At 41.6% G+C, this 26,830-nt stretch overlaps 1 protein-coding gene across 3 annotated transcripts in view; it reads right to left on the bottom strand.

The window, feature by feature from the left end:
• The window catches only part of TRPC3 (transient receptor potential cation channel subfamily C member 3), a 42,510-nt gene extending 25,711 nt beyond the window's left edge, over positions 1-16,799 (bottom strand). The window contains exons 1-3 of one of the 3 annotated variants that reach the window (XM_083835115.1): positions 7,877-8,779; positions 7,418-7,617; positions 6,553-7,324 (exon numbers count right to left, since the gene is read on the bottom strand). In XM_083835115.1, coding sequence (XP_083691241.1) covers positions 6,553-7,324; positions 7,418-7,437 — 792 coding nt within the window. In that variant the 5' untranslated portion in view covers positions 7,438-7,617; positions 7,877-8,779. Of the gene's footprint in view, positions 1-6,552; positions 7,325-7,417; positions 7,618-7,876; positions 8,780-15,783 lie in introns of those variants that run through there. The other 2 variants (XM_083835114.1, XM_083835116.1) reach the window with 2 other exon arrangements.
• Positions 16,800-26,830: the final 10,031 nt, after the last annotated feature.

Raw genomic sequence — 26,830 nt, 5'->3', positions numbered from 1 at the left:
CACTTGCTTATAAAAGCTATGCTTTTGCTAGGCAAGGTAAGACATACGATGGATTAAGCTTAATTCTGTGAATTTAATTATTAAATACAGGCTATAATATTTACAGATGCTGTTATGAGAACTGAAAACCAGTCTGTGCATTGTTAGCATCCGACTGAGGCTTTGAACCTTACAGTAGGAAAACTTGCCAGATTTCCCTCTCCAGGTCCTTACTTATTTATTTATTAGTAAAATCAAGTTTCTCTCAGGATATTTGATTGCTTCATAGAATTAAACAGCCAAATGTTATCCACACTGTAATCACAGGACCCAATTCTCAAGCAATCTTCTGCCTCTGGGGTGTTGCATGAACAGCAGAAAGCAGAATCTGTGGTCTCAGTCATCCACACACTCCTTTGCTTTCTCCTGAGAAGACAGTGAGCGTGAACAAAGCCACCAGATCACTCGTCCCTTCCTCGTCCTAAATGATGCCACCAGCACTCCTTTTCTGAAGCATCCAAGCCCATGTTTGAAAAGCCCTACTATATGCTGCAAAAGTTGCCAATTCCTTAAAGTGGAGCTACTCTTCAGGGAAATGCCAAACCAAGAGTAATGCACTAACAGAGCTGCTTATACAGCAGGGCTCTTTGCCTGGTTTTCATGATAATACGGGGACTCTGCTTCCCTGATCAACAAAATGTTTCTTCAACGAAGTCACAGCCTGACTCAGCTGGTTTTGCTAGCTTTATCACCTTAAACGATCTCTCTCCAAAAAATTAACGACTATGTGGACATCTTTGTAACATCAAAAATATCAGCCTGTATTCCATATCTCGCAGATACCGTAGCTGACACCAGTGGATAATGGCCAACTGCTCACGAGTGGAGCTGCAGAACCGTGCCTCACTGCCAGTTCATCACATACCACTCGTTGGACCTCAGCCCGTCCACCTCTGCGTACTCTGTTCTCCTTAACAATATTAAAGATCGCCTCATGAGTTCATGCAGAATTCTGTACAAAGAAATTATTAACATGTGCAAAGAATGAATCAAATGAATACAAATCTTAAGCGGATTTCATCCATAAGATTTTAAACTGTTCTAAAGAAAATGTAACAAGTAACTACATGTAGCCAAGCAAAATGTATGTACCTGTTTCCTGTTATCCAAAAGGCACATTTCTGTGAGCACCATAGTTCATGACTATGCACAACTGCAGGACTATTTCAAACACAGCATATACAATTATTCATACACGCATGTTAAGCATAAAGTATTAAATGGCCCTTTTGAGATCAACTACTTCGCTAGCCAGTTTGCATATATAACTGTAGGAACTGTATATGCAAATCAAGGACGTAATTGCACTAATGATTATGGACCTGAGCCCTGTCATTTGAAAGTTGGACCTAAACGTAGCTTAAGCTTGAACAGTCTTTGTTAGTTCAGCTGAGATAACACTATGTAAATTTACTTGGAACAGAGACAAGTGCCGCTTTTAGATGCACGTCCACATCTTCCGCTGGTTTCAGTGGGAGCTTTTAGCAGAACTGGGAACAAGGATTTATCCCATACATAGGATATATAAAGAGCTAGGACCTTTGTGATACTTGCTCTGGTCGACTGAATTTGGATGTGTCATCAGTGAGTGCAATTCTCACTGACAGAACTGAGCTGGCCTCCACAGGACTGCATTTAGCTGAAAGCTGCTATACACACACCATCACGTGGCTTTTCAGTCACCTTGCCCTGCGTCTCTCTGGTCACTCCAAAGAAAAGTTCCATCAGCTGCTCTGACTGCTAGAAATTCTCCCATCACTGTGCAGTAACATTTTCAAAGGTCTCAAGGAAGAGGGTAAATATCAATTAACTTCAGGAATCCATATCAGTGCAGTGGCCAGGGTCTGCTAAAAGTAGAACAAGGAAACAAAAGATTGGAATATTTGTATCACGCAGCATTTTGTGGTGCTACTGGGATTCGAAAACCTAATTCTCCAACTGTTGTTATGAATGCTTGTTTACATTAAGACAAGATATAGCTCCAGACTGAGCTTCTCTAGCCAATCTCTCAAGTACAAAGCAGCACGCCTTAGAAGTCTCCAACCACTCATAAAGACAGATACCAGCAGAATGTCACTCCATAACGTTTTCTAACTTAATGGGTTTTGTCTTTTTCAACAAAAGAACAGAATCAAATCATCTGTTTCAGCACACCTTGAAAACTGTTTCAGAGCAGGCACGTTGGTTATAAAATCGCTTACAAACATCAAAGTCAATGAAGAAGCCTGGAGCGATGCAGAATTCTGGTCCCAAATCTTAAACACAGAACTTCATCAGCATTGCTGCTTTCTAATTATCTCTACTACATGTAAAACATTCCTGAAAACATGACAGGAGAGAATTTAATCAGCTCCTTTTATAAACTGATGTTTAGTGTGAAAGCAATAGGTATGGCGGAGTGAAGGGATTTTTCTTTAGGATTTGGTAGCAGTCTTGACTTGGACAAAAACTGAAATTTCTGAAATCCTGCTGTAATGAGGACTGAGATCAGCAGGGAAGAGAAACGCTGCAGTTTTTGCTCTGGCCAGAGGTACGATATGCTGTTATACCAGTCACTAAAACACCATCTTGCTGCTTTGACTGCCAGGCACTGATAATCTCTGCTGCTCCCTCAGGTAGTTTCCAGACCTAAAGAGGAGTCACCAGCACATTCAGACAAGCTATCCCAATTTTACCAGGACTAGAAAGCCCAAGAATAAACCTAAGGGGAGGATGACAGATTTTTTTTTTTTTTAATTAGAGAATTAAAAAGAAAAAAGTAGAAAATTAGAAGAGCACTTACAAGGGAGACAAGAAAATCTGAGAAGGTAACTAAATAGTAGAAAACAAAAAGATAAGTGGAAGCCAAGAACAAAAAGTAGCAACAGGATCAAGAAGAAACTCTACAACGAAATAGATGAAGAGTAGCAAAACAAGCAACTGGAGCTTAGAACAAGGATTTCACAAAGAAGTACAAAGTAAGGAAGGACAGAAAAAAAAAAGAGTAAAGTGGTCTTCAGGGCTCCCGTTTTCCCATCTACTTTTTTTTTTTATTACTCCTTTTCAGTACTTTTTAGCTACATGGCTTGCACCTTCCAAGAAAAATGTGGGTCCATGGGTTTCTTTGAATCCTATCTCATGAGGTAAACCTGGTATTGACATAATTAAGTTTTTTAATTGCATTGGAGAACTGACTGTCCTGAATGAATGTCTTAAGCTACTTTCCCACATCTTCAATGCACTTGTGCAAACGCTGGTTTGCACGTGAACATCAGAATTTGTTAGTGCAAATCCTAACTGACAGAAGCAGACTGGACTTTGCATACGCAGAAGATGTAAAGTTCAGTTCAGCAAGCATATACTGGGAAGCTTTGTCCTCAGGCATTTTTAAGCAGCTTCACCTCATATTCTTCCTCTGTGGGAAAGCCACCTAGAGAGGAATTTGCTGTGTGACTGCTCCAGGTCCAGGAAGTGCAGTGCTGGAAGCATGCAGAGGTGATGCGACGGGCCATAGATAGTAGGAATAAATAATGAATGTCATTACAAGTCCCTTTAAGTAGATCCATCCACCCATTTTCTGTGGGAAAGTGATTTTGTCCATTTTTCTCTCCCCTGAAACAATTATGCTCAGCGTTGTGCAATGGTTAGAATTTGGCTGGAATAATTAAGCATTTCCCATGATGATACTAAAGGAGAAGGCACCAACAGTCTATTAGTCATTCTTCCTTGCAGGGTGTGCAAACGTCAGACTAGAAGCCTTCTCCCTTGGGACATGACAATGCACACAGTTATTAGCAAAACACGTTCGGATGATGTACCTACAGAAAAGAAAGCACTGAACATACAGCTACAAATTGGAATTGCATCAAACGTGGCAAGCTCTCACAATCAACTTCTGTCAGACACAGAAACACTGCTTGATTTCTCCTAAATTTACCTCTGCAGCTGTCAGCACAGCGTCTTGTACAACATTCATGCTGCCACCAGCCCCGTAATACCTGTCCACAGCCCCAGAGGAACACGCAGCCTTCTCATCAGTTGTGCGATTCCAGCCCTTCCTGGACTGAGCGCGACAGTGATGCTGAAAAAATTCCTTGCTCATTTTTCCTCCTCCTCGCTTTTCCATTCCCCCTTCCTCCAAAGAAGGGCAGCTAACAACAGATGCCGGAGACAAACAAGCACCCCTTCTGCCCGGGGTGAGGGAACAGACGAATGCCCTGACACTCATAAGAAACAGAGGGAAAAGTGATCAATGGGAGGCCAACAAGGAAACCAGTACTTCCACGGGAATGCTGTCATTTTGGTAAAAAGCTAGAATTCCCAGCCTAACAAGGAGCCAGGAAGTTTCTACAATAGGGACTGAAACTGAATTATACTGTACACCTGGGAAGGTTAGCTACTGTGTAAGTGGTATTCACAAAAGGAAAAATCTGTGTGAGTAGTGGATTTCTTGGGTTCTAGGCATCCCCAAAATATCAAGAGGCTAAACAGTTCAAGAAAACAAAAACAAAAAAAATCAAAATATTTTTATTGTGTCAATGTAATATTTAAAAAATTAAAGCAACTTAAGTTCTATTTTGAAATAAGCCCAACTGAAACATGCTGCTTTTTCTCCTTCAAAATTTCATTCTACTTAAACTAAACTCACATCAATAGTATCAGTGCCAAGGACACGCAAGTTTCTCATGACTTTATAATTTTATTGAAATTTTTCTGTTCAGTTCTTGTCATCTACATCCTCCCCAAAAACAAAAACAAAAAAAAATCACCATAAGACTTGGCTTACTTTAGCATTTGGTGACAGAGGTTGTATTTTGGGAGCCTACAAAGTTGTGTGATGCTTCAGTTGAGGCCCTGAACCCACCAGTATTCCTGAACAGCTACAGTCACACCTTATATGCAGTATCACAAAGTAGACAGATAGTAGAGTCACTGAGGTGTCAACCCAGAGAAGTTCTCCCTAAAAAACTGGGAGGAAAAAAAAAAAGTTGCATCCCCAACTGCTGAAGCGTTACTCAGAAGCCCCATAAGTTTCCATCTTAAGCACATGATTCTGGACACCCTGTGGCTCTTCAGTTGTTGGCCTAGTTGAGAAGAAATTAATGATAAACCAGACTGAGTTGCACACATCAGAGATTTAACCTTCTATAATGGTCTCTAAGTGAGGCATGTAACTGTAATCCATTGTGTGAAGCACACAAGCCAACAAGCTCTGCATATACAAAAATCTCCAACTCTTCAATTTTACATTCACAAAGAGCTTTCCCAGTTTAGTACTTTCTCAGCAGAGGATAAGAAAAAACTGACATTTTTGCTATACTCCTGAATAAATACATTTCAGTAAATACTCAATCCATTTTCCAAATTACACAATACACAGCATGGTATCCAGAGGTTCCTTCAGCAAAGGAAGAAAAGAAGGTTTAAGCTGACTTTTATACTTCATTAGCAAGTGGTAATATTTGAATCTTCCTCAACACAGGAGCTTCCTTTTTCCTCTTAGCTCTGTCTGGAGCTTTTCTTTTTCAGGCGTCTAAATCTGATGCTTTCTCCTGTGATAAAGTTGACTTTTTTCATTTCTGCCTATTGTCCTCTAGGTTGTTCCATGCTTCTTCTGAGTACTCCAGCGTCAGCAATGCTTGCTGTTGTTTGAAAAGATTAATGCATCTCTTGCCTCTCTCAGATCAGTTATGAAGATATTATTTAAACAAGTGGCACCCAACACTGACCCTGAAGAACCCCATTAAAATTTTTGCTACAGCTAGATACAGTGCTATTAATATCACTACTCACTGAGAACAATCTGTCATTCCCCAAGCTAAGCTTATCTTATTACATGCAGGCTGCTGCTGCTACGAGGGCTAAGGTTCCTATGTTTGGGGTGTTTTGTTTGTGGTTTTGTTTTATTTTTACAACACGGGGAAAGCTGTACTTTTCAAGGTACTAAACAGAAGTGCAAATCAAAAAAAAGTCAAGATGCTGACATACTAAACCAGATATAGCTCTAAACCAGTACCAAGAGCTACATCTTTAATCAGCTTAACAACCAGTTGTGAACAAGTGACATTTCTAAAAGACTGATTAAAAAATCCTTCCTGTGTTCTTAACAATTTGGAGACCTCATTCAAAAATTAGTATAAATAGCAAAATGGGAAGAAGGTCAGTGCTGCAGTAGGCTTAAGAAAAGCACAATGTTTCTACTCCCTGCATTTATGCTACTCAGCATCTGTAACTAAAACAGTATTTGTCTGCTACAGCAAAGTTGGTTTTCATCTTATGCAAGTTTATCAGAATACACTGTGCCTTTCTCCATTTTTCTCCATGCACAGCAGGCACAAAAGCACTTTTATTTATTAAAAATTATTTTAAAAGGCTTATGTATTGAGAATTCAAAATCAAGAGCGAGAAAGAATATAAAAGCATTTGCAATTGAAAAAGTTCAGGCAGGAAACAATTTCAAGCACCTAAGGACATTATAAAGTACCATCAGCTTGAAAAAATAACAAAGAGAGAGAAGTACAAAACCAGCATTACCTTGAACTCTTTTTCAATGTTGGCCAACTTGGCAAGCTCATTGCTGAGTTCCAGAGCAGTGAGTACAGGATCTTCACTGGAGAGGGACAGGTAAGCCGGACTGGCCAGTCCTTTGTAGGCATTTATTCTTGACCTAGAGTGACTGAAAGAATCATGCTTTTGCTTCTCTGTGCAGTCATTACATTTGCAGAAATAATCATGAGGTCTTTCTATCCTTGCTCCTTTCATCAACAGCATGTGCACAACTTCGTATTTTTGGCAGTGGGCAGCTAAAATGATGGGAGTGATGTCTGGAGAAAAGCGGGTGCCATCTTCATCATAGGAATAAAAATCATCGTCCTGGAGCTCCTGCTCACAAGGGCTCAGAGTCAGTCGCTTATTTACTGAAAAGCCAGGGTGATTCAAAATTGCTTCCACTATCCTAATGTAGCCCTTGCTGATTGCGAGCAGCAGGGCATCTCCAATCCGTGCCAAGTTCTCTTTTTTTAACAGAAGTTCTGTCACTTCCAAATGTTCATTCCCTACAGCAAGCTGCAAGGCGTTTTGGCCCATGTAGTCAACACAGTTGACATTCAGTGTTTTTGACTCCTCTAGCATTTTGCGCACCACAGGTATGTTCCCATACTCTGCTGCATCCAGAAAGCGCTCTTCTTCAGCAGTTAGGCTAGTGCCTCTGTTGTTGAACATGAATGCCGGGCCTCTAATGGCCTGCCGCCTTCCCTTTTCCCTCATCATCGTCATACGCCTCAGAGATGGACTTTCTTCAATGTACCTAATGAGGGGAAGAAATAAAAAGGTCACAAAATTTCAGTGTTGGTTATTTGCAGCTTCCACCTCTCCCGAGGCTACAAAAACAGTTACGTACCTCATTTTGTCCTGTGTCATTTGCCCACCTATTAACTAGAAGCGTTCCTTCAGGGATCTTTCTGCCTTCAGGTATTTTGTATGCAATCTAAAGGCACTCACAGGTTCAATTCCACAGGCCATTTCTGTTCTGTTAGTATGGTCGATTTTTTTTTCTTCAATATCAGATGTCACTTCTCTTCAGAAATCCCTCCCAAGACGCTTTTATATATAAAATGTAAACACATCTACTATACCAAGCTGCACTTTCAATAGCAATTAATAACCCCAAATAGGGATTCAAGCTGATGGTTCAAGGTAGGCAATATTTACACTTGCCATACTGTACTTTGCCTAAGTTAGAGGTGAAGACAAGTTTTCTTCCCACTGTTTTGCTGAGCAACACGCAGTGAAGCCTGATCTCATGCCTTTTAGTGTTTACTACTAGAAACGTTAAACAAATCTGGAAGGATCTACTCACAGGTGAGCGTGGTCCAGTTAGATATCTTTGAAGAACAGAAGTTCACACATGTCGAGCAGACTTTCTGGATACTAGTAACTAAACTGCTCACAGATTCCAGACCTTGGGTACTATCCTATCTAGATGGGATCAGCTCTCACTCCAACTGGAGTTCTGCAATGCTGCGCGCTATGTGGGGCCTACCTCTATTAGAGCATCTACTTTTCAAGGAGCTGAATGGAAGAAGCTGTCTAATGTCACCATAGGAGCATATATTAAAAACAAAACAAACAAACAAAAAAGCATTCTTGTAATATAACCCCTTATGACCCCCCCCTAAAATAGGAAAGTGAGTTACTGAATGAAAATTGGGATGGCAGGTTACACCGGGAAGAAGAAATCGAGGTGTAGTGATGTGAGATTGTTTAGGAAAGGGAACTGAGAACCAACTGGGAAAGCTGAAGAAACGAAGAAAGTAGATCTATGAGGCAATTAAAAATAAATAAATAAAATACTGGCTAAGAGCAACAGGGACAAATGTGAACAGGCTGAGAAAATAGCCGCATCAGATGATAACCTGGAACTAGCTAGGGAAGAAAACTACGGAGGAAAAAGAGAGCTTCAGAGAAGTGAGTCCAGGAGCTGGCATGAAAACTAGGCCTGAGCTAAGAGATTGAGGAGCAAACATTATCTAGCTGGAAAAAACAACAAGAAGCAATTGTCTGGAGAGGTCTGAAACAACAAAATAGATGGGATCAGGCTGAAGAGGTCACAGCTGCAGGGGGAAACAAAAGCATTTTTGCCTGCCAGAGCACAGGTCAAAGACCTGAAAAGGTATTTTAGGATACCATAACCTTCCTTGGCTACTGCCTGCAGATAAACATGAAGCCTACCAGCAGTCCCCCTTTCCTTTCTAGTCCAGCTCAGCATTTGGGAAGACAGCCTTCAGCTGCTTTCAGTTAATCCACTAACTGCAGGGACAGAGATCACCTGAGCTGATTTGATGGGCACAGAGGCATCAGTGCAGCTGATAAATATATGAGTTAATGGAGGGTGTGCTTAGAATACATATAACACAAATATATGTGTACATGTGTGTATATATATATATGTATATGTATAAGCGGTACATAGTCTGAGACAAACAGGCCTTATAAATCTCCAATTTGGGCCTCGAGTCCTCTGTGCCTCTGTTCCTCATCTATAAGAAAAAGAACAATTGCCTCCCATTTTACAGGAGCACTGTGAAAATGAATTTATACACCTCACTGAAAAAAAATCAGATATGAGAATAAACAGCCATGCAGAAAAACTGCAGAGGAAATTAATCCTTCTGCCCTCAGTGCAAAAGCCAAGTAAGGTGCACTGGAAAACGGGGGTCCACATAAACACTGAGAGCAAAACAGAATAATAAACGGTGCTTTTTAAGCAAACCCTGTCAGTCTGCAAAAAGACTGAACCAAGGGAAATAACAGCACTTAGACCTTGGGCACACACAGGCTATGCGTTTAACAGAACACAGGGGAAGGTGCAGGACAGCTTTAAAAGTTAGATGTCCTGAGTGCTATGTGTTGAAACCCACCACCTGAGCAATGTTCTCTCCAATGCAGCGTGCGCACGCGTGTGGTTTTTTATTTTTTTTTTGACATACCTGGATTTCCCCATACACTGCAATGTCAGCCCTCCTGGTTTTCATTGGGCTTATCTAATTCTATTCAGATTATAAGAATATGCCTGGCCTTTCAGCTATCTGCAGCAGGTATAATAAATTTAGCAAAATATTACATTTCCAGCACTTTATCAAAGCTCTGTGCACCACAAAAGGTAGCCCCCACACAATATTGCAGTTAGCACAAATGGCAAGTTCCATTTCAGACCAAGTGAGGAGATTCATTATCAAGGGCAGCGCCCCCCTGGGATGTAGCAGTGGATCTACATTTTGTATTTTCATGTGTGGTTAGTATTTCCAGACTGCCAGAAATGACCTGGGTGGCACTGTAGTGTAAGTAATGCTAAATGGTACTTACTTCTTGAAATACGTGCCAAAACTCCTTTGCCACATATGACAGATATTTTTTTCCCCTTGTTCTTGTACCACCTTCCTTAAATCTATGAAAATTTATCTTGCATAACAGACAGGATTTGTGACTGTGCTAAACACTGAATTGATTTAATACCTAAAGCTCGGGTATATTTCACATTTGGGAATATTCAGATATGATGCCTTGAGCCCAGAGTGCTTATAGTGAACTGCCACAGTATGCTACTGCCTTATTCCCCCCACAAAATCAAGAAGTGTAACAAGAAATAGTCTTTTCATAGTTGCCTTTCAAACAAGATAACAAGACCTTATTGCCTGCTATGCTATTAGGTTTCCATTCTTCCACCTCCTAAAACATAAAGCTACGAAAATGTATTTGTTTACTATAATATTATACAGGAAAAAATAAGTGAGTATACAAAACCAAGAAATAAACACGGAACTGACAGACTCATGCTGATTTGTTGATTTAAGACTCTGAACAGTTGCCCTGAATCTCATTTGTCTTTTTATGGAATACAGAACAATATATTCAGTATAATTTTTCAGTATAATTTAAAATATGCCACTTTTATTTTCAGTTATATCTATCTTTCTTTCAAAATCCATTGTCTGACTGAGGTGACTCATCTGACATCTGTATAAACAGATACATCGTTCCAAAGGTGTTGCACTGGAATATCTTCTCAATGAGGAAGATTTCCTTAGCTATAAATCTTGTTACAGAAATGATGTATTTGAAGTGACTGCAATATCTTATCAAAATAAAGATGAAAGTTGCTTGGTGTTTTCATGACTAAAATATCATCAAGGCCTTCTGAAAAAAAATGAAGAGAACAAAAAATTGTGTACAGCTCCACATACAGACAGAAAACTGTCAGGGTCATCCATACCTCCCTTCTGTCTCCTCCTCCTCTTCCTTCAGCAAATTCAAAGACCTTGAAGGCAGTGCAGCTCTGGCCAGAGCACTGCATGCAGTAAGTATCAGGTACAGGGCCGCCTATTCCATTTTCTGCTTTCCTGTTCTTTCAACTAAGATTTTTTAAGCTATCCCAAAAGATCAAGAAAATGGTGTAAGTGGATTATTTAAGAAAAAAATACTTAAGTTTTAATCAAAAAAAGTATGCTGCATTTGTCAACTTAAGTAATCAAAACAAAATGTCAACTCATATCTCTAAATATCATTAGGGTGGCTTAAAACTGAGATTAAAATAGAAGTAAATTTGTATTAATTGTGTTCTATTTTCTAGAGCTTTTAAAGCTCATTTTCTCAAACCTGACTCTGTAAGGAGGTGACAACTCATTAAAAGAAAGAAGAGATGGAGAGCATGATGTTCTTCCTGCCTGATGCCAATAGTTGGGAAAAAAAAAAAAAACCACCCAAAACAACAAAATAAGAATCTGTGGCAAACAAGAACAGAACACCACCAAGCAAGAGAAGTGTCCAGTTATTATACCTTAATCCTTCACCACAGATGCACCGCAGCGTTACGTGAATTCCAGTCCTAGTACCCAGGCTGTGTAATTATGCTACATACTATGCAGCACAAAGGTAAAAAAGAGCAGAATTCAGCCTCCATCTGCTGACATGAAGCAGCAGCTGAACCCCCCCCATTTTTTCCCCACCCGTGTTTTTCACATTTCACTGCAAGAAAAGGGGTCTATAAAGCCTCAAGCCTCTGTTTGCTGCTCAGCTCAAATAAGAAGGATGGAATTGGAAAAAAGCAATGATGTTAACTGAAGCACACCAGTTTCACCCCCATCAGGGCATGTTTCCCTTGGCCCTAAGCACACGCCAGTTCTGCTGCTGTTCTGAGGAGCCAAATGGCTTCACTGACAAGATGGAAGAACTCCAGTAACTGTACAGAAAACTTCACAATCTTTCAGTTATCAGAATAAAACAAGGATGTTCTTGCAGGTTTTATTTCCTTAACTATTCTGTATCTAATACATTTAAGTTTACCTTAAATGTTTTGTCTAAAAAGCCTGACCTTTATATGTGCAATAAAAAAAAAAAGAGAGGTATTCTTTTCCCCACTAAGCAAGCAATGACCTCTCTGTCTTTTGTGCCTTGCATGCATCACATTCACTACGACTTTGTACCGCATTGTAGTGTTGCCTGACACTGGACAGTATTCCTGAAATTGATTATTTTTTCCTCTGGATGTAGTTATTTCTAAAGTACAATAGTAGAAACCTGAGTAGCACACTGACTAAGGACTCAAGAAGCATTATGATTCCTCTGCTTCTACCAAGGATTATTTCAGTCACTGATTTCTACTCCGTTAATCTACCCAACTCTTTTCACTTTCAAGCTTTCAGAATTCTAGCAGAAGGACAGAAATGTGGGACAAATGACATTTGCCTGTGTTCTGCTGTTTATCTTATGAACAGCAATTCAGAAGACTTATAATCACGCTTCCAAGTCTACTTTTTAATGCTGCAAACTGTATAAGCCATTTTTAAAAAGAGAAAAGTTGGAGAAAGAAGTTTCATTCTGGGCCTTCCCAAACCTAAACAGCAAGTTTACAACATTCACGCTGAAGAACAAGCTGTTATTCTACCTGAATTATTCAATGCAATAAAAGCTGGCATCAATGACTTAGAAGCATTTTACTCCACTGCTAACCTGCGGTACAACACGAGCAATCTTGGTTCTGTTCTAGCCCTGAAAAGGAAGCACAGGCCAGTGATTACAGGCAGATCAGACAAGCACATCACTCAAACAGCAATGCATGCACAGATTCAGAAGCCATACACTATCACCTGCCACACAGCAGACACAGACTGTGCCTCTAGTTCTGCCAGAAGTAACCTCTGAGATCCCAGCTTTAAAACTGAAGAACGATAACTGCCTTACTCCCAGAACTAAGCGTTCAGACATGCACATACGCATGAGCAGCGTTTTAGCTCATTACTCCTGAGATCTTCTAAACTAAGCGATCTCAAACATGTGTTTTGCTACCACCACAAAGAGGCTGTGCTGTTCCACATGCAGTGCCCCAGGCCGCATTAGATGGGCAATCCCTCCAGACCACTGCCTCACTCAAACGAGGCCTTTGCCATCCCTCCAAACCCTGCTACAGTCACATGCCAAAAGAGGCTGTTGGTTAATTTTTTTTTTCAACGAGTAAAAATGGTGTCGCGTTCCTACATCTTTGCATACTGCACTCTGAAGAAGCTTGCATGTGTTTCACACAATTTGGGAATCTCCGCACCACACGTAAAATGTATTAAATGTCAGCTTCTTTCTCCCTTCTGGGAAGCCCAGGCAGTAGTCAGCAAGAGACAGGGTAATTCAGCTGAAGAACAGAACATAAATCAGGCCAGCTGCAAAATCTGACCCCAGTCTATGTGCTCCCACTGCTCCGAAATGACATAATCCATCATCCAAAATGCCCTCATGTCAGCTTACAGAAGTTGTGGCTCGGAACTGGAAAGAGCTACAGTCAAAAATGGAACAAAGCCCTATGAGATATCGGGAGGAGGTATACACAACACTTAACTTGTTCCTTCCCCCCGCTCCCCAAACTATGCAGAGCTTTCTCCTACCATTACTCACCACTAATTCCTCAACCAAAAAGTACCACTTGTCTGAACTCCTGTGGAAATAAAAGTTATGCATTTTGGTGAGAATGAATCTGCGTGCATATCAAAAAAGGCAAACAGGCCTCAGCGGGAAAGAACCAAGCAAACAGGGCTGCAGCAGCACACAATTTTAAAGCCACTTTTACACTGTCCTTCATTTGTGTTCTCTCATTCTGCTCAGGAAAACTTCGTTATGGTTTTGAGATAGTCTCAGGAAGTCAGGCGTGAGATGCCCACTACACTTAATTTGCAATTTTTGTCCACGTTTTTCTCTCTGGGACATATCGTACCATGTGTAATAGAAGCATTACATCCAGTCTGCAGTCTTGGTGGAAATCCAAGGTTAATTACTTTTTCTAGCAATATTTGGCACAGGAGGGAGCCAATGTACATTGACAGGTACCTTGCACAAGTTACAAGCTTTCAGAGTGAAGACATTTCAAACATCATCTAAGTGTATCTCCCCATGCAAACCGCTTCATATCCTCTTGCCTCCTTCCCCTTCCACTTGTCAGTGCTGAATACTTAGATCACAAATTCTTCCAGTCTAGGACTCTCATATTCTGCACACACCAAAGCCTTAGGCGTATCAATCTGAGCACATCACAAGCAAACTGGTGCTCATCCATCCTATTTACGGACACTTTCAGGCTTTAGCAGCAAACGCAAAACGTTACTCTGGAAGAAAAAGCCTAGTGCTATACCATGGATGACCATGGGTATGTGACGAGCAGTGGGTCTCTCATTGATGCCCTGTCACTTCCACTGCATGGCTCAACCACAGCCATTTCATCAACCCAGAGGACAGCAGCTTGCTGTCACTGCTGCGACAACCCCCAGGACAGGCTCACAAGGGTTATGTACTGGTATGAAACTCCACCAGACACAGCTCACTACAGGCTGAGGACGCACAGCTATATACGTCTGAACTCCAGTTTCAGTCCTTGTTGGCATCAATTTGTCAAGGAAAAGAATACAGCAACAGTTCTGAGGACGCTAACCAAAAAGAGATCCAGAAATTTAAGACTGAAGGCTAACAATTCGTCTGCCCAGCTCCAGCTGTACAAAAGTTAAGTGTCTGAGCCTGAACTAATCTTCTAGGCTCCTTTTATGGTGAATGGGAAAAGACAGGCACCTCAAGGAAGAAGATAAATGACTAAGCTGGCGTACCCACTGCCATTTCCTCTCTCATCCCATCGACTACAGAGGGAGCTTAGACAAACAACTTGAGCACAACTAACTTTCAGGCAGCTATACGCAGGTGAAAGATTCCTTCGCTTGAGGTCTAGATTGCTGGGTACAAGGCATTTGTGCAGAATTTCTGCACCGGCATGGCAGAAACCATTTTAATTGCGATTATCACATTCTCAGCCCTACTCTAAATATTCCTGTACTTCACAGTCATCTCTAGGGTGATTTTATTTAAGGCTCTTTCTATATTTGCTATGTTATCTTAAAACTCAAGCCAAAGCATTTGTTATTTATTACTCAAGATATTTAATTAAGAATCAAATGTTGTCCCGCAAGTATAAAATACCCAAGAAATCCTCAGAGGGGAGCCTAACTAAACTGCAGCGCGTTACAAAATGAGTGAACCCATAGGCAGGCAACATTCAGTAAATCAGAGAAAAGAAAGTTAACGTTCCTATTAGTAAAATTGAATTTATTCCTTTGACAGCAAGTCCTAGTTGCGGGTGCTATTCATATATAAGGAACCAAGGAACTGAAACTCTTTAAGACATCAAATGTAGATGGAGAAAACGTATCTCAAAAACAGGTTTTCCAGCACAGGCGTCCTAGATTTCTGTGAGGAGTCAGGTTTTCATCTCTACCCAAATTATTTTAAAAGATACAAAAGCAATGTGTGAGGAGGACTGGGAGGTGAGCGAGGCTGTGTAAACCTTTGCCGAGCCAACAATTTGGATTTCCCAGCACCCGCGCCGGTGGTCGGCACAGAAGGAGCTGTATAACACACCGCACGGAGACAAGGTAAACCAAACGTGCTCACACCCCCGTTTCTCCAAACCGCTCCCGAACAGCCAGCAAAGTTTTAGAAAGCGCTGGGCTGCGGATCTAAGCAGGGCACCTCGTTACAGCAGGAAAAGGGCCGGGGAGAGGCGGGTGTGAGGGGCGGCTCGGAGGGGCGCGGAGCGGAGCGGCGCGAAATGGCCGCCAGGGGGCGCGACGGGGCCGGGGTGCCGGGGCGCAGCGGTGCGGGTGCCGGTGCCGGGCTCGGCGGGGCTGCCCCGGGGAATTTGACGGCCGGCACCCCCCTAACCCGCCCCCCGCCCCGACTTACATGGTGCTGGCAAAGGGCGGCGGCGGATAGTAGCCGAAGGGCTCCCGGAGGGTTTTCACGGCGCGCTGAGGTGGCGGAGGGGGCTCCAGCCCGCCGTTGACGCCTCTCCAGCCGCGGCGCCGGCGCTGCTGCTCCTCTTCCTCTGCCCCTTCCTCCTCCTCCTCCTCCTCGTCCTGCTGCTGGTGCTGCGGGGGGAAGGTCACTCTCCCCTGCTCCTTGCTCTTCCGGCTCTTGCTGGACATGGTCGGTGGCCCCTACTGCTGCTGCTGCTCGCCCGGCAGCACCGGGGAAGGCGGCAGGAGGAGGAGGCGGAGAAAGAAAGCCCTGCCCGGCGGCGGACAGAGCACCTGGAGGGACCAAAACCCTCCCCGCAAGCCCCCCGCCGCCCCTCTGCCCTCTCCTCCCGCCGCCGCTCCGGGAGGCGGCGCGGCGCGCAGCCCGGCGGGTGCCGGCGAGCGGGGAGGCGAGCGAGAGACGGGGCTCCCGGCGGCGGCGGCTCTGCCCCTCTCCTCCCCCTGGCATCCTCCTTCGCTAGGGCACCATCGCTACTGAGGCGGCGGCACCGGGAACCGGGCGAGGAGGGGCCGGGGCCGCCTCCGCCACCTGCGGCCACCACCAGCAACGCCCCCGCCCAGCGGCCGCCCCGGGGCGGGGCGGCAGCCGCCCGTTATCGAGCGGCACCCCTGGTTTTAAGAGGCTGGATTCGCCCCTGTAGGGAGTCCTGGAAGGCGGCGACAGTTTGGGGGGGGGACCCCCGGAGCAGCGCCCGTCACCTCAGCCAGGGGCGGGCGGGAACGCCGTGAGGCGGCGTGAGGCGGCGGCTGCCTCGGTGCTCCGCGCCTGAGGGGCCCGCGCCCCACAGCGGTGCCCGGCCCCGAAAAGTCCCCCAAAAGCTAACTCGCTCCCCTCAGAAACAATTTTGCCCTGCCCTCGGGGTAGTCGAAGTAAGATTTTCTAGTGAAAATAGCGGATTTTTGTCTGGCTTTGCCGCTGGTGAGAGTCCAGCTTTCCAAAAGTATTCCGAGTGCCTGAGTGACTGATTTGAGGCTACGGTGGTGTAAAGGTAACAGCGGTGGGAGGATGTGAAGATGCCTATTGCATGCAATCAGAGCTAATTACGCTCTATAGATAACCGTCGTGAAGGTTCTTGCTGTACAGAGACATGTTACATCTCTGCAAGATTTTCAGTGCATTATGCAGTAGGGAAAATATCACAAAACTGCAACCCCATTAAATTCAAGGCAGACTATGGGTATTGTCATACACAGAATATGCAGAAGAGTAGGTACACAGAAACTACATGTGTTGATTTACATATACAATTCAGCTATTCCTTTACCTGCATACTGCCGGGGTGACATTTTTCTCTCGCTTTAAACTTTCTCAAAGCATTCTGTGGCCGTCAGCGTGAATTTGCATGAACCTGTATTCAAAAACTCCGATCCCGGTGAAATTGAAATTCATGCAGGTTTTCCAATTACTTCAGAGAAAATGGACTTTAAATCCAAATGCAACTGCGTAGATGGATTTCTCACTGCTGAGCAACAGTAAATAGACGCAGTACCAAATGCTCACTACCTCATGCTGTATGCTTTTCAGGATCAGCCAACCTTTTGCCTTTATTGTTTTCCATACATAGAAAATTTGTACTGATGAAGCAAAGGAAAAAGCAACCATGGGTTTCACAAAGATGATTTAGTCTGCTACAACTTTGAAGAAAGAACTGCTTTGGATTTTTTTTTGTAAGTTTAATTAGTTTGCATTTTAAACTATTTATGGAGGTGGGTTTTTATGTCTTTCATCTCATGAAAAGCCCATTTAGCTTCACTGGAATGACATACATGGTATGTATGGAAAGAGGAAATTTTGCTTTCTAAGGAACTGATGTATTATACAGCTACTGTAACTTTGAACTACTTGGGGTTATTCCTTTAGGACAGTCTAGGTGTCTAGGCTAGTTATACATAACAAATAAGTGTTATACATTATAGAATATAGGCGTGCAACAATCTGTTTGCATCAAACTTGGTGTTCTGGCAGGGGCCCTTTGGCTTAAAACAAGGATACTGCCCGTATTGTATTCTGTTTTCCTCTGTTTTCACAGTGGGCTACACAAATGTGCTTTCTATTGCCTCTACAGTTTCTCCTGAGAACAAAGTATAGAAGTAGAGCTGAAAGTAGATGAAAAATGCTCTTGCTTCCCAAATGTATGCTCAAAGTGAGGTTCCCACATATCACAGTTTATTTTCTTTTCTTTTCAGAAACAGATAAAAGGATTATTTAATGTTGTTTCTTTGCTGTAAGAAAGTCACATTGCTGCTTTGTCTGTTGTGCTTCATATCACTAATTTTTATTAGGTGTTCTACAGACTGTATTTTTCATGATTTGAGTATTGTCTAAAGAGAAATAGGTTTGCTGTTTCTACAGTAAAGGTTAATGACTACTATCTATTCAATTATCCAAGCCACTAAGATACTGCACTTGGAAGGGATCCTTGCAGAAGCCTTCTTGATGCATCCCTCCTTTTTGAGGGGTAAATTGCTGATAACTCTCCAAGCAATTACAATGCTACGTATTGCAGTATATAATTCATCCCATAGAACTTTCACCTGAACTGTTTCCAAAGTCTGGTAACTTTTTTACAGCGTAATACCCTAGCAACATGGACTTCTGACAAATCTGTTTCACCTCACCACAATCACTGTGTTCTCCTCAATGCCCATGTTAGAGGGGAAGTGCTGGTCAAGTTTTTCATAGAGGGGAACATTTTGTCTTGATATTGAAGGAGAAGGATAATACAAGAAAAAATGACCAAATCATCTTTCTCATCATACTGTTCCAAAGCCGCCCAGCCAAAATGCAGTGCTACTAACGTGCGTTTCGATTAAGTGCTCTTCTTCATCCTGCCCTTCCTGCTTTGCTTGCTTTCTGGTCAATTTTGGCCAGAACTTGCTTGCATGTGAACTCTCCAGCCCAATAACGGTGGAGAATTTTTTCTCTTCATTTATTTGAAGGAAATCCGACCCAAAAAAACAATCAGGATGGCAAGAAGAGAATGCATTATATATCTCAAATGCACTTTGTATGGTTATAGTCTTAGAATTATTTTGTATTCCCAACCGAAACGTGTAGGAAAACAACCTCAGTCATATTAAAATTATATATAGAAAATTTACCCCAGTTTGAAGAATCAGGCTGCTAATAGAACAAGTATCAGCACAGGGATATGAGAATCTTTGATTAGACTTCAGCCATTGCTGCCTTTACCTGATGGTAAGAATTTAAGAATCATTGCTGTGTCAAAGTGCCAGATTCGGACAAATAAGATGCATTAAGCTACATTTTTGAAACACCAGAACAAGCAAGGAACCTGTCTAGTGAAACTGCACCTTCAAAATTCAGGGCATGGCCAAATGTTCTTGAAGAAGGACTTTTGATCATGAGTCATTTACACATTTTTGAAAATGTTAATAATGTTAGTAGTCCTGTGTTCCAAAATCATTATTCGTCCCCAAAATATTTAATGTTATCGAAGTATCAGATGTCAATGCAACCAAGCTATGAAACATGAGTGAAATACCAGGCAGACCAATGCAGGAAGGCTTGTGCCGTCTGTTGCTACAGCTGGTTAAAGACTGTACAGTCAATGCCAATCTTGTACATTTTGTGAACACTGACTTGAATTTACAGGATTTTGAAGTGATGTCATTTTAATTTAGAAAAACATTTCCTGGAAGTTGCTTAGACAGAGTTAAAAAAAAAAAAAAGCATACTACTGTAAGGACAGAGACTGATAGAAAAGCCTGACAGATTTACAGCAAACAGTGAAGCACAGCAGATACAATATGATATTACCAAAGGTGCTGTTTGCGAGATGGTTCTTCATGCTTTGGTTTGTTGGGGACATTAAATCCATAGTACTAATCCATAAGTATTTCATGTTCCAATTGTACTGCAGCCAGAATACAGGCCCTCCTTTTCACCAGGGTGGCTTGATTGAGACAGGTTGAAGTAAGATTGAAATGGGGATTTGTTTGCATGGATCAGCTACTCTGCTGGAATTTTTCTGTCTTCAACATTATGAAAAATATACAATTCAGATTTAAAAATTTCTGTTGGTAGTATTCTTCAGCTGAAAGTGAGTCATCAAAAATAGCATTTATAAATAGAAGTAAGGTGTCTAAAGAACCGACAGTAATAAATTTCCTTGAAACACTGTTGAAAACATGAGTTCCAAATTTATCTTTCTCTTTTTTTTTCCAGTTTCTTTAAAGTAGGCAAATGAATGGCGTAAATATCTGAAATGCAATAACAGGTATCACAGCTGGCATTCATGAGCCAGACATATCAGGAAATACATTCAGATTTTAGCCTAAACTAGCATAGCAGTAATGCTTTTCAGATCTGTGAAGCACCTAGCTGAGTGGAGATGCCAATCAGTAGGGCTGTGACAAGTGATGGGGAAAAAGGTCATTTAATGAATATGCTTGGGGGGTTTCTTGTGGCAGAAGTTTTCTGAGAGGCACATTTAAAAAATATTAATTCGAAGATAAATTTACCCTGCTTGTTGAAATGTGGATTGTTGAGATTAAAACCTTCTTGTTGAAGCAAAGTGATTTAGATTTAAGACTCGGCAATATACAAGAAACCTCTAGTAACAACTTCCTTTGCAGAATAACCTTGTATGTCATACGATTATGCCAAATGATTGTTTTGCAGCTTTATAAAGAAGTCAGATTATCTTCTCTCAAGAGACAAAACGGTGTTTCTTTATTTGCTTGAAGAGATGGGTAAAGAGAGGCAAAAAGACACTCACGGTAATGCTAGAAATAGAATCCAGGTCGTGCAGTACACAGAACCCTTCTCTAACGTGTGTGTGTACTACTTTCATGAAAATTGGGAAGTTGGTGGGAATAGCAACAGTGTAATGAAAGCAAAATTGGCCTTCTTTGCCTCATACTGGGAATTTGCCTACTTGCCAAGAACCCAGTGTTTTCAAGGACATTTAGCTCCTACACCAAGGACTTCTATGAAAGTCTAAACAGGTTAATCAGCATGAAGAAAAAAGAAAGAGTGATGTGATGTCACTGATCTGTAAGCAGATCTCAGCCTCAGAACTAATATTATGATTTAAGGTTTTAAAATTAGATGAAAAGATAAATTCCTGAGGCTTGAGCCTGTATTTTCATGCACACTGTGCAGTCGTTTGGGCCCAGGCAATGTGGGGGGAGGTATAAAATACTGTCAAATCACCCACTTGAAACCAGGCTCTCAGAGCTGGGTATTGCAGTTGTATTATGTGGTCTACTTTATGATATTAAAAAGGCTACTGAAGTCTCCTGCCAATAAAACCATTAGATAGATACTAGCTACATTTCCTAAGGCCTGCAAAATGTCTATCTGCACAAAATGTGCAAATATCCTTATTTATTTATTTATTTATTTATTTTTACATTAAGTGGCAACTGTGTGTACATTTACATATTTGCACCTGTTATTTCCATTTTTCTAAGGCAAGCCAGACACTTCTTTGAACACATCCAATGTCTTTGCACACCTCTGAACAAATCCACAGGATCCTGAACCTATATGAGTAGTTTTATTCCTCTCTTTCACTCATTCTAGTAGAAACTGGAAGTTAATGAACGTGCTACTAGGAAAGGGACTGCAGAATCAATTCCCTTATCTGTACATTGCCCTGAAAACTGTATATAGCTTATAAACTTGAAAAAGTACACTTTTCTATGCAGTAAGAATTGCTTTACTTATCATTTTTATATAAGGCTGGATTTTCTTCCTTGTATTAGTTTCTCTGTCCCTGTCTCATTCAATACTCCTTGCAAATGCAAACAGGAACCTTACCCTATTGCTAAGGGGATGCTGGCAACCATGTGATAAGTAAAATTTTTGTCGCAGGACAACATCTTTAACAACTGCATGTTTTTTTTGACAGTGTTGCAAATATGGGTGAATGAACACAATGCATCCTACTACGCCCTTGCCAGTTGACAGAGAAAAGTTTATCACATGGGTGTATTCAGTGTTTCAGTTTATTATTTGATTTATTTATTTTTTCCGTAATTGGACAGTGAAGTAGTCTGAGCTGAAGACAATCTACGTGATATTTATAGGGTGAGCACTAGGTAACATTAGCAGCAGGGACTCATGTAGGATACCAAAATCTCAGTCATCCACTGACTTGAATGCTGTGTAAGATATGCCTGGACTGCCATTTCTGATCGTTGTTACTGATGAATCCTCATCAACTTGAATTTAGAGAATACACTTAGTCTGCCTTACCCCAGTCCTGCATTTTAAAAAGTCTGATATGTGTTCTGACCCTCACTGTGGGACTAGCATCCCTTTCTCTTCAAGGTCATCGAGTTGAGTATAGAACAATAAGAGAACCGTGGTGCCTCAAATTAGCCCCAGATACAGGTAATAAGGGCCAGGTCTGGCAAGGCACAAGCTGTGATCCCCTAGAATTTTGTCAGCATTGGCATCATGAGACCGCTCCCCACGTGAATGCTAAATCAGGAATTGTAAAGTTCAGGAGTTTTGCTAGGATGATGCATTTTGCAGGGATAAGCTCAGGAAAGGCTGTTATCAGGAGGCACATGTACACATCCCGGTGGCTCTGTCATACTCGGTTTTTGTTCCTCTTCATCACTGCTCAGTGTAAAACCCCTGAGTTTTGTGTGAGTAAGGAAGGCTCCCTGGGAAAATCACAACTGAACACACCCTGTTTTTCAGACAGATTTCTGAGGAGAGTTGCTAGATTGACAGCCCCAAATCAAAGTCTCATGGAAATCCTTGGGACACCGTTTGGGAAGCAGTAGCACCATGCTTCCCACTTTATCTTGCTGATGCTTTGTCTTGCTCTGGAGGGACCACTTCTGACAACAACTGATTTATTGTGTGCAACTCTAAGGAAACACTCTGAAGGCACAGACCGTAGTTAGGCATTCAGCCCTACCTGAAACCCAACGGAAGTGGGGTTCGGAGCCAGCGTCTGTTATCCATCTCTGGCTTCCAGACCTTGCCCTCCAGCGTGCCGGTGGTACCAATAAAGAAGACAGACATTTGCCTTTGGGAAGTGGGCTACAGTGGTTGCTTCAACCTCATGCAGGGCATCATCAGCTGGGGAAACCTTCTGGCCACTGCCATGTTTTACCATATTTCAGCAAGGGACCTCCAGCTGAAGGGCTGTCCCTTCTGCTTACTCCTTACCTCGCCCTCCATTTTTGCAGGATACGTTCTGTAAACACCTAATGAGATTGAGTGTCACGGTGGATGTATGGAGTGCAGAGTAGCTCCTATTTTAGCAAATTAGCAATGATTTCTGTCCAGTGCGAGTAATTAAGTCTGAATGTATTTGGACACAATTCAATCTTTCTCTAATTGGGGGAGCAGGATCTGAGTCACTGTGGGGATGAGAATAGGAGAAGCGGGACATCATACAAATAATAGCATGTTAAACAGGCCATGTAACAAACTATAACAGTTCACAATGTTTTTTAGATTCAGAAACAAGTAGATTTTTCAAGTTGTTTTTTTAATTTATACTGAAATTTATTGTAATTTGTGAGCACATTTACTCTCGTGACACCTTAAAAGAAAGAAACTTAAGTAGCAGCTTACTGTTATAAAAGACAAATCTGAGTGACAAGCATGGCTCCCTGAGAAGGAGAAAATCCTCCATCCCGGTTTTCACCATTGAAAGCTCCTTTGCCCAGGGTGGCTGGTGGTTGGGGTTGGAAGATTACCTGATTCTGTCATAGTTTTCTGCCTAATTTTCTTAAATCACATCAGAGCCCCTGGATGAATACCATATGGTACAAACTACTTGATGTACCTCAAAGCATTAGATTCCTCTTGTTGGAAGAGAAGCAAAAACCGCAGCGCAGAGTGTTTTGTGTGCTGATTGAAAATATAATCCTTCCTTCCATGAACTGCTGCGGGACAGGCGATAACACACCGCTGCTAACCACGTGAGTGACAGCAACCCAGTGGGTCGTCGGAACCTTTTTGTTTCTGTATTGGAGGAACGGACAACTAACTGCAAGGGGAGTAGACTGAAGGAAGATCCCGTTAAGTAGTGTAGCTGTGTTGTGAATGGGCAAACACCCTCCTGCAGAGCTCCCCAGTCATTTGCAACTAAGTGAAAAAATAGTTCAGTATCTGGTATGGCAAAAATCAGGCTTCCAACTCTCCCAGATAATTCTTATTCTTGAAACGGTTTGCTGCTCAGTGCACAGGGAAGCACAGAGCACTTTGAATATCATCACTCCCAAGTGACCAGGAGATGATGATGGCAACTGGTGGATTAGTCTTAAGCCTGTTGGTAATAAGCTTATTATGAAGAGGGCACATCTTATCTCAGAAGTAAGATGTGCTCTGAGACATTGAATAGGAAGTAATCAGAACCCATATGAGAGACAATGAAGCTACATACACATCTGATAAAAGCAGCCACCAGCTGCCAGCTGTCTGCTTTTGCATAGCACACAATACCTTCAACTCTCACCAAGTTCATGCGTCCTACAAGGTTGGGGATCCCATGTACATATTCTGTGCTATAAAATGAAATAAGCTCCCATACGTACCTTAATTACAGCTTCCCTCCTTGTATGTAAGAGAAGACACTTTTCAGAAAATGGAGTGAGGAGATGCCAAAGTTTCTAGCAACTTAGAAGTGCTCAATAACAGAAAAAAAAATTGGAAACGAAGAAATGGGTTTCTGTGCAAACAGACTTACTTGCTGGCAACTGTCTTCCAAGCAACAAACAGGGAAAGTGTGAAAAAAGAGAGATATGACTGTACTTATACATTATTCCCTGAAGCTTATCCAAAATCTACTGACAATACAATATCTTCTCCCATGAAAATCAGCAAAACTCCACTGCTGTCAGTAACAGGTAGATGTCCTATTCAATTAATACATATTCTGGGGAGGAAGATGGTTGGAAAGGTAGAAGTAGGGTTAGAGAACCTCAGTGCTGCTGCCTTCCAGCAGTCTGCCTGTACCATTGCATGTGTGACCAGGTGCTGACACAGAGAGATGGAGGCCACATTTCCCCTACCGGTATTCTCAGGACTTCATTTTCAAACTTCAGGAATTATTTAGGAAAGAAAACCTAGAAGGATGTTGTCACCTTTTTGGTGAGTTCAGATCAATGTCTATGTTGCAGCCACTTTCAGTGGAGTTTGAATTTCCTATTTTTCTTTTTATAAAAACAGTAACCCAAGCTCATGAAAAAAATGGAAGAATTTTTCCCAGGATTTTAGAACACAGCCAAATTTAACCAGACTGGTACCTCAGACAAATCAAGGAGAAAAAGTAAATCTCAAGAGACTCTTGCAGATTGCATTAATTTTTAAAAGGCACATGTCCTGGTTTTTAGGAGCCTTATGTCCTGGTTTTTTAGGAGTAAATAGTAACTACGGTTCCCATTAAAACTCAAAATGAAACCAGAGATGCTTATTCAGCAAAAGAGCAGTAGAATGTGAACCATTTTGCAATAGCATGACAGACATAAGAAAATGTCTTTGATGTAGAAAGCATTTGTATGTCCACAGTAGAGGTATTTCCACTTCCCTCAGTACTTTTCATTCCACTAGCAGTTGAGTGTGAACTGAATGCAACAAAGGAGTCTTTGTCTAGGAATGCCCCCCTCCTGGACTTCTAAATTCAACTAAAGGGTACTGCTTTTGGTACTGCTAGAGAGCTCAAATAAAGTTTCTTCTTAATAGCAAGAGGCAAGCACTGAAAAATTGGAATTTGATTATCTATATCAGTCTATGAGCAAAAAGCGATACAAGTGGTTTCTTTATGAGATGAAACAGTTGTTGATAGAAACATATAACTGGCAAGTCAGAAATTTTGCAAAACTGGGAATTTGTGTAATTTGGACTTTGATGTGGGCATCATGTGAAAGCCATGGAACAGATCCAAAGGCTTTTTCAAGGGTTTGTTAAAAACACACATGCAAATATACATTCTGGATGTAAAAATACCATGTTAAAGGACATACAGGATTATTTTAAAAACTGGTAGAAATAAAAATACGGCTTAAATCGGATTCTGAAATTAATAAAAACACTTTTATAAGAGTAATCTTCAAAAAATAACTAATCTGTAGTATTAGATGCAATAATTTCAAGAGCCTCACACTTCCTATTTTCAAAATTATATCATAAGCCATCAAAGGGGAATCCTTTAACTTCTTAACAGTGAAACCACTTTCACTTAAAAGCAGCTATTAGATTTGTCCATTTAGAACGGTCTATTTTCAGATTCAGGCAGTGCTGAACATAATTCAGGATAATTTGAGCAAATCTTTTAATAAGAGTGAATCTGTTGTGTTACCCATTCTCTATGACACTCAAAAATGGAAAGGAGTGATTGCAAATCAGTGTATGACTATCTGATAGAAACGGTGTTTCAGCCATCTATGAGTGTTAGCAATGTTTCTTGACTTACCTGCTTTTTCTTCTTGACACTTTGTAATGCAGATACTTGTATCAGATAAAAATGACCCCAAATTATAAACCTAAGCATTTTAAAAAGGGAAGGGTAAAATAATTGTGAACACAAGCAAAGTTCTACGATGATACAATGACTTTTCCAAAACCAGTGAGGTGCACAGGAAAAAATGAAAAAATTTTGCGGAGAAGGCAATATTTGGTTCAGTCATCTTCAGAGATGACATTACCACAGAAATGAAGTAGATATTTAGATGGAATGGAGGGAAGAAAGGATCAGTGTCTGGGCATTTTCTTCCTTTTTTCCCTGTGAACCACCTCCCCAATTATCACTATGCAGCTCATTAGATCATGAAAGGGCTGCTGGATACTTTCCTTAATAGTGCCTCCCTGTAGCCCTATTACATTCCCCACTGTCTGATTATGCTGAGCCAATTAAATAGTCAGCATTCAGTTTTGTGAAAACCACAAATGATATCCAGAAAAATGGCACGAGGATGTCTTTGATTTTTGCAGGAACTTTGAATGAGAAAAGTAAGAGGGAAATTTTGCATAGAAAATC

Source organism: Anser anser (genome assembly GCF_964211835.1).
Source record: "Anser anser genome assembly, chromosome: 4".
NCBI classification, from domain to species: domain Eukaryota; kingdom Metazoa; phylum Chordata; class Aves; order Anseriformes; family Anatidae; genus Anser; species Anser anser.
Note: the sequence above shows the minus strand (reverse complement) of the source record. Positions and strands in the feature narration are given on the sequence as shown.